The sequence below is a fragment of the Gavialis gangeticus genome, unplaced genomic scaffold (assembly GCF_001723915.1).
Source record: "Gavialis gangeticus isolate Ggan-Ray unplaced genomic scaffold, GavGan_comp1, whole genome shotgun sequence".
NCBI lineage: Eukaryota > Metazoa > Chordata > Crocodylia > Gavialidae > Gavialis > Gavialis gangeticus.
This window is the reverse complement of record NW_017728983.1, coordinates 5,167,220-5,178,319: the sequence shown is the minus strand read 5'-3', so window position 1 is coordinate 5,178,319 and position 11,100 is coordinate 5,167,220. Positions and strand designations below refer to the sequence as shown.

Here is an 11,100-nt window from a genome sequence, read left to right as displayed (position 1 = left end):
AGTGATTCTCAGCCCAGATACTGCAGGGTGCTGTGGACTATTAGTAGTATTAGGTGTTCAACCAACAACACAAGGTAAAGCCAGATTTCAAGTAGGAATCCATAGTATCAAAACCATTCGGACCTGTCATGATTTTTCTGAGTTCTTTACAACAGAGTAGTTGCTCTAATATTTTGTAGTCAAAAACAGTGAAAATTAAGAGCTGGCATTTTCTGAGGAATACCTTGAGTCTAACAAGGTTAAGAACCACTGCTGTAATTGGTTGTTGTTCTCGTAAATCTAAGCCATTTTTCTTCTTACAGCTTTATCTAGCATTGGTCTCCCCAGGATCTTTGTTCTGCCCCAGATCTCTCCCCTGGCTCCCACTGAGCTCTCCTTTGGTCAGCTCCAGGCTTGCAGCCTTCTGTGGTGGTAAAAAATGTGCATCATGGAGCCATGCATTTTCTGTTGCCAGTGCCTCTGGGATGAACATTCCCCAGTGGCCTGCACCCTACAAACCAGAGGGAGCATGAGATGGCATCAATGCCAGCTTCCTCGTGGTGGTGGTGTCAGCTGAGTGAACAGTCTTTTGTGGGTGGCATTGCTTTTGTTGCCTTCTCTTCTCATGTTGAATCAAGGTGCTAATATGATAAAATGTGTTGTACAATCCAGTCCTGGGGGAAAAGAGCATCTCCCAGTCTTAGTGACATGGGACTGAGCTTTCTTCATAAACTCAAGCATGCTGTGTTCCACCTCAGGATCCTCACTTCATTGTGCTACCTCTGGGGTGTGTTGGCTAGTGACACCCACAGCGTAAATATGTCATTGTGAAATAGGCAACTGACATGGCCAAACTTTCTCTTGTCCTTTCAGACTCCTCTGACGCTGACAGGTTGGAAAGATTCTTCGATTCAGAGGATGAAGACTTTGAAATCTTATCTCTCTGAACACTTGTAGGAAGCGGACTCTGCAAATCTGTGTTGTGTGCGGGGTGGAGGAGGGGAGGGAAGCTCCTTCAAGAGTCTGGGGCTACCGGTTTTCATAGGTGCTTGCTGCCATCCCTGGCTCCCATCCATCCCAGCATTCTGTGCTGCCTCTGAGCAGGGTGCCCGCCCGTTCTCTGTATTGGGATCAAGAACCAAGTTGTTACAAAGGCCTTATAGCCTGGAGTTGGGATTCCTCAGCACAAAACATGCACAGGAAGTGGATGCAGTGGTGCCTAGGGGTTTAGAGGCTTTTTTGTTACATCAGCAGGTCAGCCAGTTCTACGTGAGCTAGGTCCTTTTACACACAATCCTCAATCGCAGCTTGCCCCTTGTTTGGCTGGCAGAAACCTACAGTTGGTTCCTCCACAGCTCCTCAGGTTCTGGCTGCCTGGGAACAAGCTTTGCTTTGTGAATTAATGGCAGACATCTCCCCTGCAACCATTTCTGATGCCCAGTAGAACATGAACTGGACCTATGGTAGTATGTCATTGCTGCTGCTGCTGCTTAAGCTTCATGAGCTGTGCAGTGCTTTCTCACAGACATGATATTGCCTGTGCCCAGAACCAGCCTGGGTCAGGTCAGTCTGTTACATGGCTAGTAACTGCACAGGCACTAAACCTTGTGGTTACCACCAAAGTTTGAAGGTGACAAAAGGAGGATAGGAAAAGTCTCACACTGAATAAAAGCAGAGGGAAGTTTCTCTGGAAGGGTGCATGTTCTTACTGAGTAACTTGAATGCTGAGGCTCTATGATGGATTAACCAGTATAGTAATGGTGTCTTTTATTAAGGCTTCTGCTTCTGAGCAGAGGCAAACACCTCAGGCCAGGGAAAGACTTGGGTGTCTGTAATAATAGATCTTGAGAGCCTGGTAGCTGCTTTTAAGTAAAAAGGGTGAGACAGAACAGGACAAGTAGGAAGCTGCCAAGCTCCTTCCTAGTAAAGATGTGTCTGCCTTCTTGTAAACATCGCTGCTGCATGGTGTAGGCACGGTGTTTTCCTGTGCACCCTGAAAACCCGAGGGCTAAAAAATGCTGATGCAGCCAGTGTAGCTTGGTCACTCCTTGCAACACCACTGTTTCTCTTCCTGTCCAAAATGATATACAAGGGAGCATGAAGCTTAAGTAGATTTTTTTTTAGCTGAATGGTACCGTTTCACTTGCTATTCTGCAGCTTCTCTAGAAGGTAGCCCTTCTTCCAGAGTGTGTACTGTACTACCTAGTCCAGAGAAATTCATCCCAAGATGTTAGTAAAAAATTGGGTGCCTTATAAAAGGTTTGTGTTTAACTATAGGTCAACACAGCAGTACTAGGAACCTTAGCAATGTTAAATTCACAGCTTTACTTGGGCTGGCCTTATGGCTCTTAACATCTCTACAGAGCAAATAAACCCCAGATGGAAACCAGGTGTGTGGAAGGCCTCTATCTTAATGCTGGCCACGACAAAGTCTCTCAAGACATCTTCCTTTGCAGGGGGCAAATGTTTGCTCACAAAGCCCCCATGTTCTGCATTTAGGAACAGCAATCAGTATGCTTTTTGTGCCCTAAAGGAAGTGACATCTGGCTATGAGTGATCACTTCATCCCTGGCTGACCTACTCATGGTATACCACCTGCCTGCCCCTAGGCTGCCAGAACAGAGGTTTCACCTCTGAACCACCATGCTTCTCTCACTAAATTATTACTTGCTGCTTTCTCTCTTGCTGTTCCTCTGCTTTTTTCTTGCATCAGTTGTAGCTGGGAAGGGGAGGCAGCAGCTGAGAAAGTGGGGCTGTGCTCCATTCATCTCCTGCTTTCAATTTGTATCTGAATAAACTGATTTAAAATCTTTGGATGTTTTTTCCCCTCCCTGTTTTTCCCTAGTTATTGCTTCCAAAGAGTTGCCCTGTACTACTAGCAAAGGATGAGATGCATTTTGCTTTTCTCTCTGGCCAGAGGGGGGCTCACATCACAGTATGGAACACTCCTGAGACAGTTCAAGCCCACCTGCTTTGGGTGGCTAAGGTGGTGCATGCTCCTCGGAGCCATTGAATGCAGACAAGGGTTTCTCAGAATTACTTGGGCTCAACTGAAACTGGGGTTCCTAGAATAGGGAGTATAAGCCTATAGTTTGAATGCCCCATCCTGTTGAAGGCAGTACAGCATTTTCCTTATACTTTGCTTAAAAGGTTCCAGTAGCTGGCAAGAAGACAGCAGTGTATGCATGTGGAACCACTTGCTGTGCAGCATTTAAAAACAAAGGTTATGTCTTCCCTAGCAAAGTCCTAAATCCAGTCACTGCATGCCTCCCACTCCTACAAGAATACAAGGGTGAGTCCTGGGCTTCTAACAAGAAAACAAGTAGTGGTAGACAGCTCAGTTTTCCTCTAACATTTAAAAAACCCCCCAAGCAGCTGGATTCTGTTTGTAAGCAGAGCATGACCTTCAGCATGAGCAGTACCTAGAGTACTGACCAACATGCTCACAGCACAGGACCTGAATGTATGCTAAAGTCTGTGGCACAAAGTGCCCCCCCCCATCTCTTTGGGAGAAGAGCCAGAATCCTAAAAGCAGTAATGATGAACACTTGCCTGTGTTGTCACTGATCATTAGCAGTGGACCTCCCCTTTTAGCAGTGTACTCTGTCAACCTAGGACTTGAATGTGTGAATTGTGTATAAGTACAAAGAGACTCCTAGAAATCAGAGGGTTGTGAAGCTATTTTCTTAGCTGGTTTACTGTGCATATAGTCTATTCAATGCCCAACCTAGTCCCACCCTTTTTCTGTAGGGTAATGAGTCTTAAGCTGGGTGCCACAAGACCCTGGATGCTTTGCTATTTTGTCAAGGGTGCTGCTGATTGTCATGCAATGTCAAGCCCTGTTCAGTGTGCAAAGCTGATTCACAAGTTAAACCACTTTCAAATAGGAATCTATAGTATTAAAAGCGTTCTGACCTGTTGTAGTCAGTTCTCTGCAATAGAAAATTGCTTTTATTATTTTTCTATAGTAAAAGCAAGAGAAAACTAACAAGCTTCTATTTTCTAAGTGTCTTTAAGTCTCAAAAGATTGAGAACTGCTACTAGAGGGCTTTTAATTCATGGCAGCAAGAGTGCAAGTATGCATTGTGGCAGTAAGTTTCTCGTACCACAGAAACCTGCAGGAGCTAGTACCACCCCTGACATTCTCACAATTTGTAAAATAAAGATGTCAGCCTGGCCCTATCCTGAAATCAGCTGTACATCCTCTAAGGTGTCCAAGAATTCTGCACCTTGGATCACTTCACATTTGGCTATGACAGACAGACAACAGGTACACTTTTTATCATTAAGCCTTTATTTTAGCATATTTAATATTCACTTGTCACTACAAAACAATGAATATCTAGGTGTTAATGCAGTCCCTTCACCATGTGAATTGATTCTTTCTGGCTATGAATCTTGACCTCCCAAAAGCCCAGGGAGAAAGTATTGTTCTTATTTTGCAGATTGGTAACTGAGGCAGAGATCAATGAAGCAGCTAGCCTGAATTCAAAGCCAGTTTACTGAAAGGCTGGGAAGCGAACTATGCTCTCCAGAGGCCCTGGTACCATAGCAACATCATTGCCAATACCTCTCAGTGCTAAACTTTTAAAGGTAGAAAATTTGTTTTTACTATAGTTTCCCAATATTAATGTAAGGTGAATATCAAAGGGAAGATGGATTTGCCTTCACACTGACAGAAATATTACCAATAAAAGCAGAGGTTTGCCTGATTTCCTCTCCCCTGCCCTTTACTTTGCATCAAGGAAATAGTGTCTCATCTAAACTTCAGATTCTCCCAGCTAAATTTCTGTGGCCACTGGGCTGAGAAGCTATTTAACCCTTGTTTTTCTGAAGCAGAAAAGAATTATTTGATAGCTGAGGTGACAGAGAATCATTGTTAGGTGCTGTATTCCCCTTCATAAAAAATGAGCCCTTTCCAAGCTTTATCATCACAACCATTCAATCAAAAAGGGAACCATGATGTACTAAAAATGCAGCATAAATAAAAGAAGCCAACTTTGGCCAAGAAACTATTTTACAAGGACCCACAAATACAGAAACCAAAATCCTGCCAACACCTGAATTTTACATGGAATCAAGACTCCTAGCTGCTATTTCTTACTTGATGCAACAACCCAAGAGGCAACAGGCCAGAAACATTACTCCCTGTGGGCTCGATATAGTAATATGTGCTTGGGCACTGGACACCAAGAAAGGTCCAGCAGTTGGACAGCAGGTGTTGGAAAACGAGCGCACCATCTCAGGTCTACTGACTAGTCGTAGATCTGTATCTAGAATTTCTTTAAAATGGGTGTTTGCATTGTGCAACTCATCTTTCAAACCAGTTCTCCTCTAAACCAATGGAGTCTGTGGCAGGTTCTTAGGCAGCCCTCTCCTCTCCCTAAGGTCAGGGTATTTGATAAGTTTATCCTCACAACACTCCTCTGTATCACTCCTACAGAAGAGCTGAGGGACTGAGATCCATAGAGACTGACTGACTTGTCCCAGGCCACATACAGTGTACCACAAAGCAGGTGACTGAACTAAGGTCCCCCATGGTCCTGAAACCTTACCCACTAGACCAACTTTCCTCTCTCACACAGCGGGCCTTTAAACCAGCCTGTTGGACATAAATATTCCATGTAGTAGCGAGAAAAAGGGGAGGGGGAAGAGGGGAACTAAAAATGCACTTATTAGCAAAATTTCTACATAGGGGAGTTTTAGGAATGAGATAGAAAATGATATAAGTTATTAAAAGTCCAGTGGGCACAGGACTCAGGAACATGGCAATTCTCTACAATGTCAAGTGCGGAAAAATCCTTCTTGTTTAATGTGTTTGTTTTTTTTTGTCAGCATCATACCAGTCCAAGAACTGGTTCACAAGGAAACACATTAGGAGGAGGGCTTGTACGATCTAATATAGAAAGAAGAAATGGGTAAAACAAGGATGACTCCAGCAGCACATCTCAGATCTGTAAAACACCACTCTGTGACCTATACCACACCTAGTATGAGACAATACAATAGAAGAAGACTGAAATAGGATGTTTCCCCTTTCTTGAGACCTGGAGCGAGGTATCCAGAGATTCATTCTGTGGGAAGGAGTGGAGTGAGAACCCAAGCCTATTTCCAGAGCTCTCCTATTGGTTTATTCTGAGCCTTCTGCATGGTCTCCTCTGCAACAGACTTAATTTCATTGTGCAAATCCTCTATGCTCTTTGAAGCATCAATTGCCTGTTTCCAAAATAAAAAGAACAATGTATGTTAAAACATTTCTCTTGGGGAACAGACAGACAACGTTTATAGCTCTTATCAACTTCAAAAACACTACAAAAATTGAGTAGACAAATAACATAGTATTATAAGATTACAAATTGGCTCAAACTGTATCAAAATGACCCTGAATGAAACAGGCATAATTCTGAAGTGGTTCCCAGTGATACTGTAGCTGGAAGGCAGTATGCATCTGTATTTTACTGATGTGTTACAAATTAATGAAATTAGAAGCAGTTCAGAAAAAAAAGTGGAATTTGAAACAATTTATATGCATGTCTGTCCATACCCTTCATATCCAACCCTTAGAAGAAAAAAGAACACAAAAGAGTGAGGTGCTTAAAAAGGGGAAACTTAACTATCTTGAATTTACTTCTGTCCTCTCCTTGATACATTCATTTTTTACATCAGGTATCTTAGGATGAGATTTTGACTTTCCCTCTTATGCACAAATCTTGTCGTGGAAGTAGGAGAAAGGAAGAAAATGTGCATACAGGAAAGAACACCTGATACCTGAATGCGGAGCTTTAAGTAGGGGGAACCACTGAAACAATTAGTAATGAATACAATATGTTAGTAACAAAGGCTCCAGGGCACTGGGTTTCAAGTATTATAGACCTCCTTGCCCAACACTAGCAAAATCACACAGAGGGGACAAACCTTTTATAGAAAAAAATCTTAATTCTTCTCTGGGCATATAAAAGTAGTCCACCTTTAAGAAGAAAAAAAATCCTCTACTAGGCTCTTCCTGTTTAATTAAACAGCTAGAGAACAGTTAACACAATAGCCTCATGGTACAGCAAAACCCCCATTCAAAGTTTATGAAATAGAAACGCAAATGCCACTGCCCTTTACCACTACAAAAAAAAACACTGCAGGGTTTTCAAGGGGGTTGTCCTGAGTCCCACTATACTTATAACACTTTAAAAAGTGTTAAACTAACCAAATTTTAACCTTTTCTGAATTACCAGTGTAGCAGAGCTGGGGAGAAGAGTGAGGAACAAACTCTGCTAGCTGCCCCGCCCCAGTTGTCTGGATCCCTGAGACTTACCAGACACCCAGCTGGAGCAACAGAGCTGAGACAGTGTCTCCACTCATTCCTGGCAGCACCAAGGAGAGCAGCAGAGCTGGGAACCTGCGTTACGAACTGCTGCCAGCTCAAACCAGAAGTCCTGATGGCAGCGTTGCTATGGCTCCTTAGAAGCCTCTCAAGTAAGGCAGGATCCAGCTGACTGCAAGCCTTTCTCCCTTGTAGCATAAGGGAGCAACCCCAGCTGTGCAGTGGAGACAGCTGAGAATTGGCTCCAGGGATTGGGCAGAAGCCTTAAAAGCTTCCAGAAAACCAAACCCAGTGGCAAGCTGAGGAGGAAGCATGTCTGGTGGCAAACAGGTGAGAAGCAGCCTGTATGCTCTACTTTTCCTATATTGCTAATAGATGGACTCCAGGGGATACTGGGAGCCGAGGCTGACACTTATAGCTATGATGCTGAGGCACAACCCTAATACTGACTGATTAATACCTGGAAGTACGAGGCACGAGTATAGGGGCAGAGGAGCTCCCAAACTTCAGATTCACACACTGTAAGGGGCTGGAAGGGACTGTACAAGATCATTGGGTCCAGCCCCCTGGATTAGGCAGGAAAGAGAACTGGGGTCAGGTGACCCCAGTGAGGTGACCATCCAGTCTCCTCTTGAAGATTTTTAGGGTAGGTGATTGCACCACCTCTAGAGAGAGTTTATTTCACAGTCTGGACACCCTGACGGTGAAGTTTTTCCTAGAATTGAGTCTGAAGCGGTCTTCCAGGAGTTTGTGGCCATTACTTCTGGTTTTCAGTTGTTTGCCAAAGCCTTAATGTATCCCCCTGATGTAGCAGTAAGCTGCTACCAAGTCCCCTCTCAGCCGTCTCTTCTTTAGGCTGAAGAGACCCAAGTCCCTCAAACTTTCCTTGTATGGCTTGCTGTGCAAGTCTCTGATCATATGGGTGGCTCTCTGGACTATCTCAAGCTTTTCCACTTCCTTGTTGAAGTGCAGCACCCAGAACTGGATGCAGTACTCCAGCTGTGGTCTCACCAATGCCGAGTAAAGTGGAAGAATCGCTTCCTTGGTTTTACATGATGCATGCCAGAGTACTGTTTGCCTGCTGGCTACAGCTTCACACTGATAGCCCATGTTCATGCCATGGTCTATTATTACCCCTAGGTACCGTTCAGTCGTGGTGCTAGTAAGTTTGGTGCCACTGAGCCTGCAAGTATGTTGGGGATTGTTTGTCCCCAAATGGAGCACTTCACACTTCTCAGTGTTGAACCTCATCTGATTCCAGTCTACACAACTCTCCATCCTGTCCAGGTCTGCTTGTATCTGCAACCTATCTTCAAGCATGACCATGCTCCCCCATAGTTTGGTATAGTCTGCGAACTTGGCCAGTGAGCTCCTCAACCCATCATCCAAATCATTGATAAAGACGTTGAAAAGCCCTGGATCAAGCACAGACCCCTGAGGGGCACCACTGGCCACCTCTCACCAGGATGACACAGATCCGTTCATTAGAACTCTCTGGGTCCTACCTTGTAGCTATTTTCCTACCCGCCTAACCATCAAGCAATTAAGCCCACAATCCTTCAATTTTCCCGTAAGAACATCATGGGATACCAAATCAAAAGCCTTTTGGAAGTCTAGATATATAATGTCAACCTTCTCTCTCTTATCCAGGTGGCACGATACCTGGTCGTAGAAGGAGATGAGACTGGTAAGACCAGACCTGCCTGCAAAGAAGCCATGCTGGCTATTGTTCAGAATCCTACCTTCTGCAAGCATATCACACACAGACTTTTTAATGAATATTTCCAGGATTTTCCCTGGGATATGTTAAGCTAATTGGCCTATATCTGCCCAGGTCCTCTCTCCTCCCCTTCTTGAAGATGGGCACAACATTGACCATCTTCCAGTCTTCAGGGACCTCGCCCGAGCTCCAGGAGTTTTGAAAGAGTTTCACTAGAGGTCCTGCAATGACCTCAACCAGCTACTTCAGCACTCTTGGGTGAAGTACATCCAGTCCTGCTAACTTATAAATGTCTAACTTTTTAAACAGATCATGCACCAGCTCAGTGTCAAACAATAAAAAGGCAGTCAATCCTACCATGCCCCTCTGAATCTTATCACACACGAGTCCCACCAGGTCTCCGTTATCCCTATGACATCGTATTTATTTGTGTTAAGCAGGAGGACAAGTTCCTCCTGTTTATTCCCCAAGCTCCTGGCATTCGTGTACAGGCAGGCAAGTGTCCCTTCTGGGGCCCCTGCCTTGCCCGCAGAGCTTTCCAGGGCTGGGGCAGGGATGGGCTGCCTAGAATGCCTTGGCCTGCTGGCTTTGCAAGGGTCGCTCAATGGGCCAGCAATGGTGGTAGTCCCCCCATCCTGCGGCAGGCTTAGTTTAAAGCCCGGTGGAGCAGGTCAGCCAGTCTGGCTGAGAAAAGCCTCCTCCCCAGCGGAGACAGGTGAAAGCTGTCCCTTCCCAGCAGCTCACTGCCTCACTCACCGAACAGCGGACTGTGGTCGCAGAAGCTGAAGCCTTCCCGATGACACCAGTGCCTCAGTCTTTGGTTCACTACCTCGATCCTCCTCCTCTCCCTCCACAGCCCATAGCCCAAGACTGGGAGGATTGAAGAGAACACCTGTGCCCCCAACCCCTTAAGCCCCACTCCCAAATCCCTGCACTTCATGACCCGGCTGGGATTGCTCCAAGCTATGTCATTGGTGCCCACATGGATAAGGAGCATAGGGTAGTGGTCAGTGGGCTGGAGGAGCTTAGGGATCTTCTCCACAATGTCCTGGATTCGGGCTCCCAGGAAGCAGCAAACTTCCCGGGCTAAGGGGTCGGGGTGGCAGATTAACCCCTCAGGATGAAATCTCTCATGACAAGGACTTTGTGTTTTGTCTTGGAGAGAGCGGGGGTGGTAGCTACAGTTGAGCCTGCGTTGCCTGCGGGAACTGGCAGCTTGGCAGGCTGTGGTGGGGCTGCAAGAGGTTCTTACCTGTTGCAAAGCTCCAGCAGAGCAGGGACCCTGGTGCAGTGGGCCTTGGGGCCCTTGACCACCTTGGTCCACCCCTATGACTGGACAGAAGGGGAGGTCCCCAAGTCCTCCCTTGTCCTGGGACGTCACCTTGGTCAACCCTCTGCCTCTAGGGGGTGAAGGGCCTGGCAGCAGCAGTAGAGTAGGAGATGCTCTTCTTTGGAGCTAATGTTGGCCTCGAAGGAGGTGTACTTGGCCCTTAAGGCCCTATACTGTATGACAAATCGCTATACAAGACTGACCCGAACAGGTGGGGTATCGCCTACCCCTTTTTGAGGTGAACAGTGATGGTCATTAGTCTATTTTCCTCCTATTGTTAATTCCATCAAAGCTGTGGTGGGCTAGGCAGGTGAAGGATTATGATAGCTCTCCCTTGAGAGGAGAGAGGGGAAACACCCTAAAGCCCGACAAGGGACCCTAAAAGGACACAGATACCAAGCTCAGGAAGCATCACGCTCAGGTGACAATGACTTAGTGACAACCAGTAATCACTCTCTTTCCAGGTCTAACAATACATCAGCTTCAACCAGTTGTTCCAGTCATCCACATGGGAAGCTGTTACCTGTGTTGTGACCTACATCAGAACATCAAATGGCACCCCCCTGTTCACTGACTCTTCTATTTTTCAGCATTTTTGCCCAACACCAGAGAGATTAGAAAATAGTTTATACTACAGGGCTATCTTCCCTAATGTAGACTCTAAAAGGTTAAATGTTTCTATGTGAAGATTTTGGTAACCTACATAGAATTTATCAATTCAACAGGTTGTAAATGAATCATGGGCTGTCACGTACC

At 45.6% G+C, this 11,100-nt stretch overlaps 2 protein-coding genes across 2 annotated transcripts in view; one reads left to right on the top strand and one right to left on the bottom strand.

Moving 5' to 3' along the window:
* The window catches only part of ATG4B (autophagy related 4B cysteine peptidase), a 28,337-nt gene extending 25,545 nt beyond the window's left edge, over positions 1-2,792 (top strand). The window contains exon 13 of the mRNA XM_019513280.1: positions 853-2,792. Coding sequence (XP_019368825.1) covers positions 853-926 — 74 coding nt within the window. The 3' untranslated portion in view covers positions 927-2,792. The remainder of the gene's footprint in view (positions 1-852) is intronic.
* A 1,460-nt stretch (positions 2,793-4,252) lies between these two features.
* The window catches only part of DTYMK (deoxythymidylate kinase), a 16,692-nt gene continuing 9,844 nt past the window's right edge, over positions 4,253-11,100 (bottom strand). Inside the window, exon 6 of the mRNA XM_019513299.1 lies at positions 4,253-6,195. Coding sequence (XP_019368844.1) covers positions 6,085-6,195 — 111 coding nt within the window. The 3' untranslated portion in view covers positions 4,253-6,084. The remainder of the gene's footprint in view (positions 6,196-11,100) is intronic.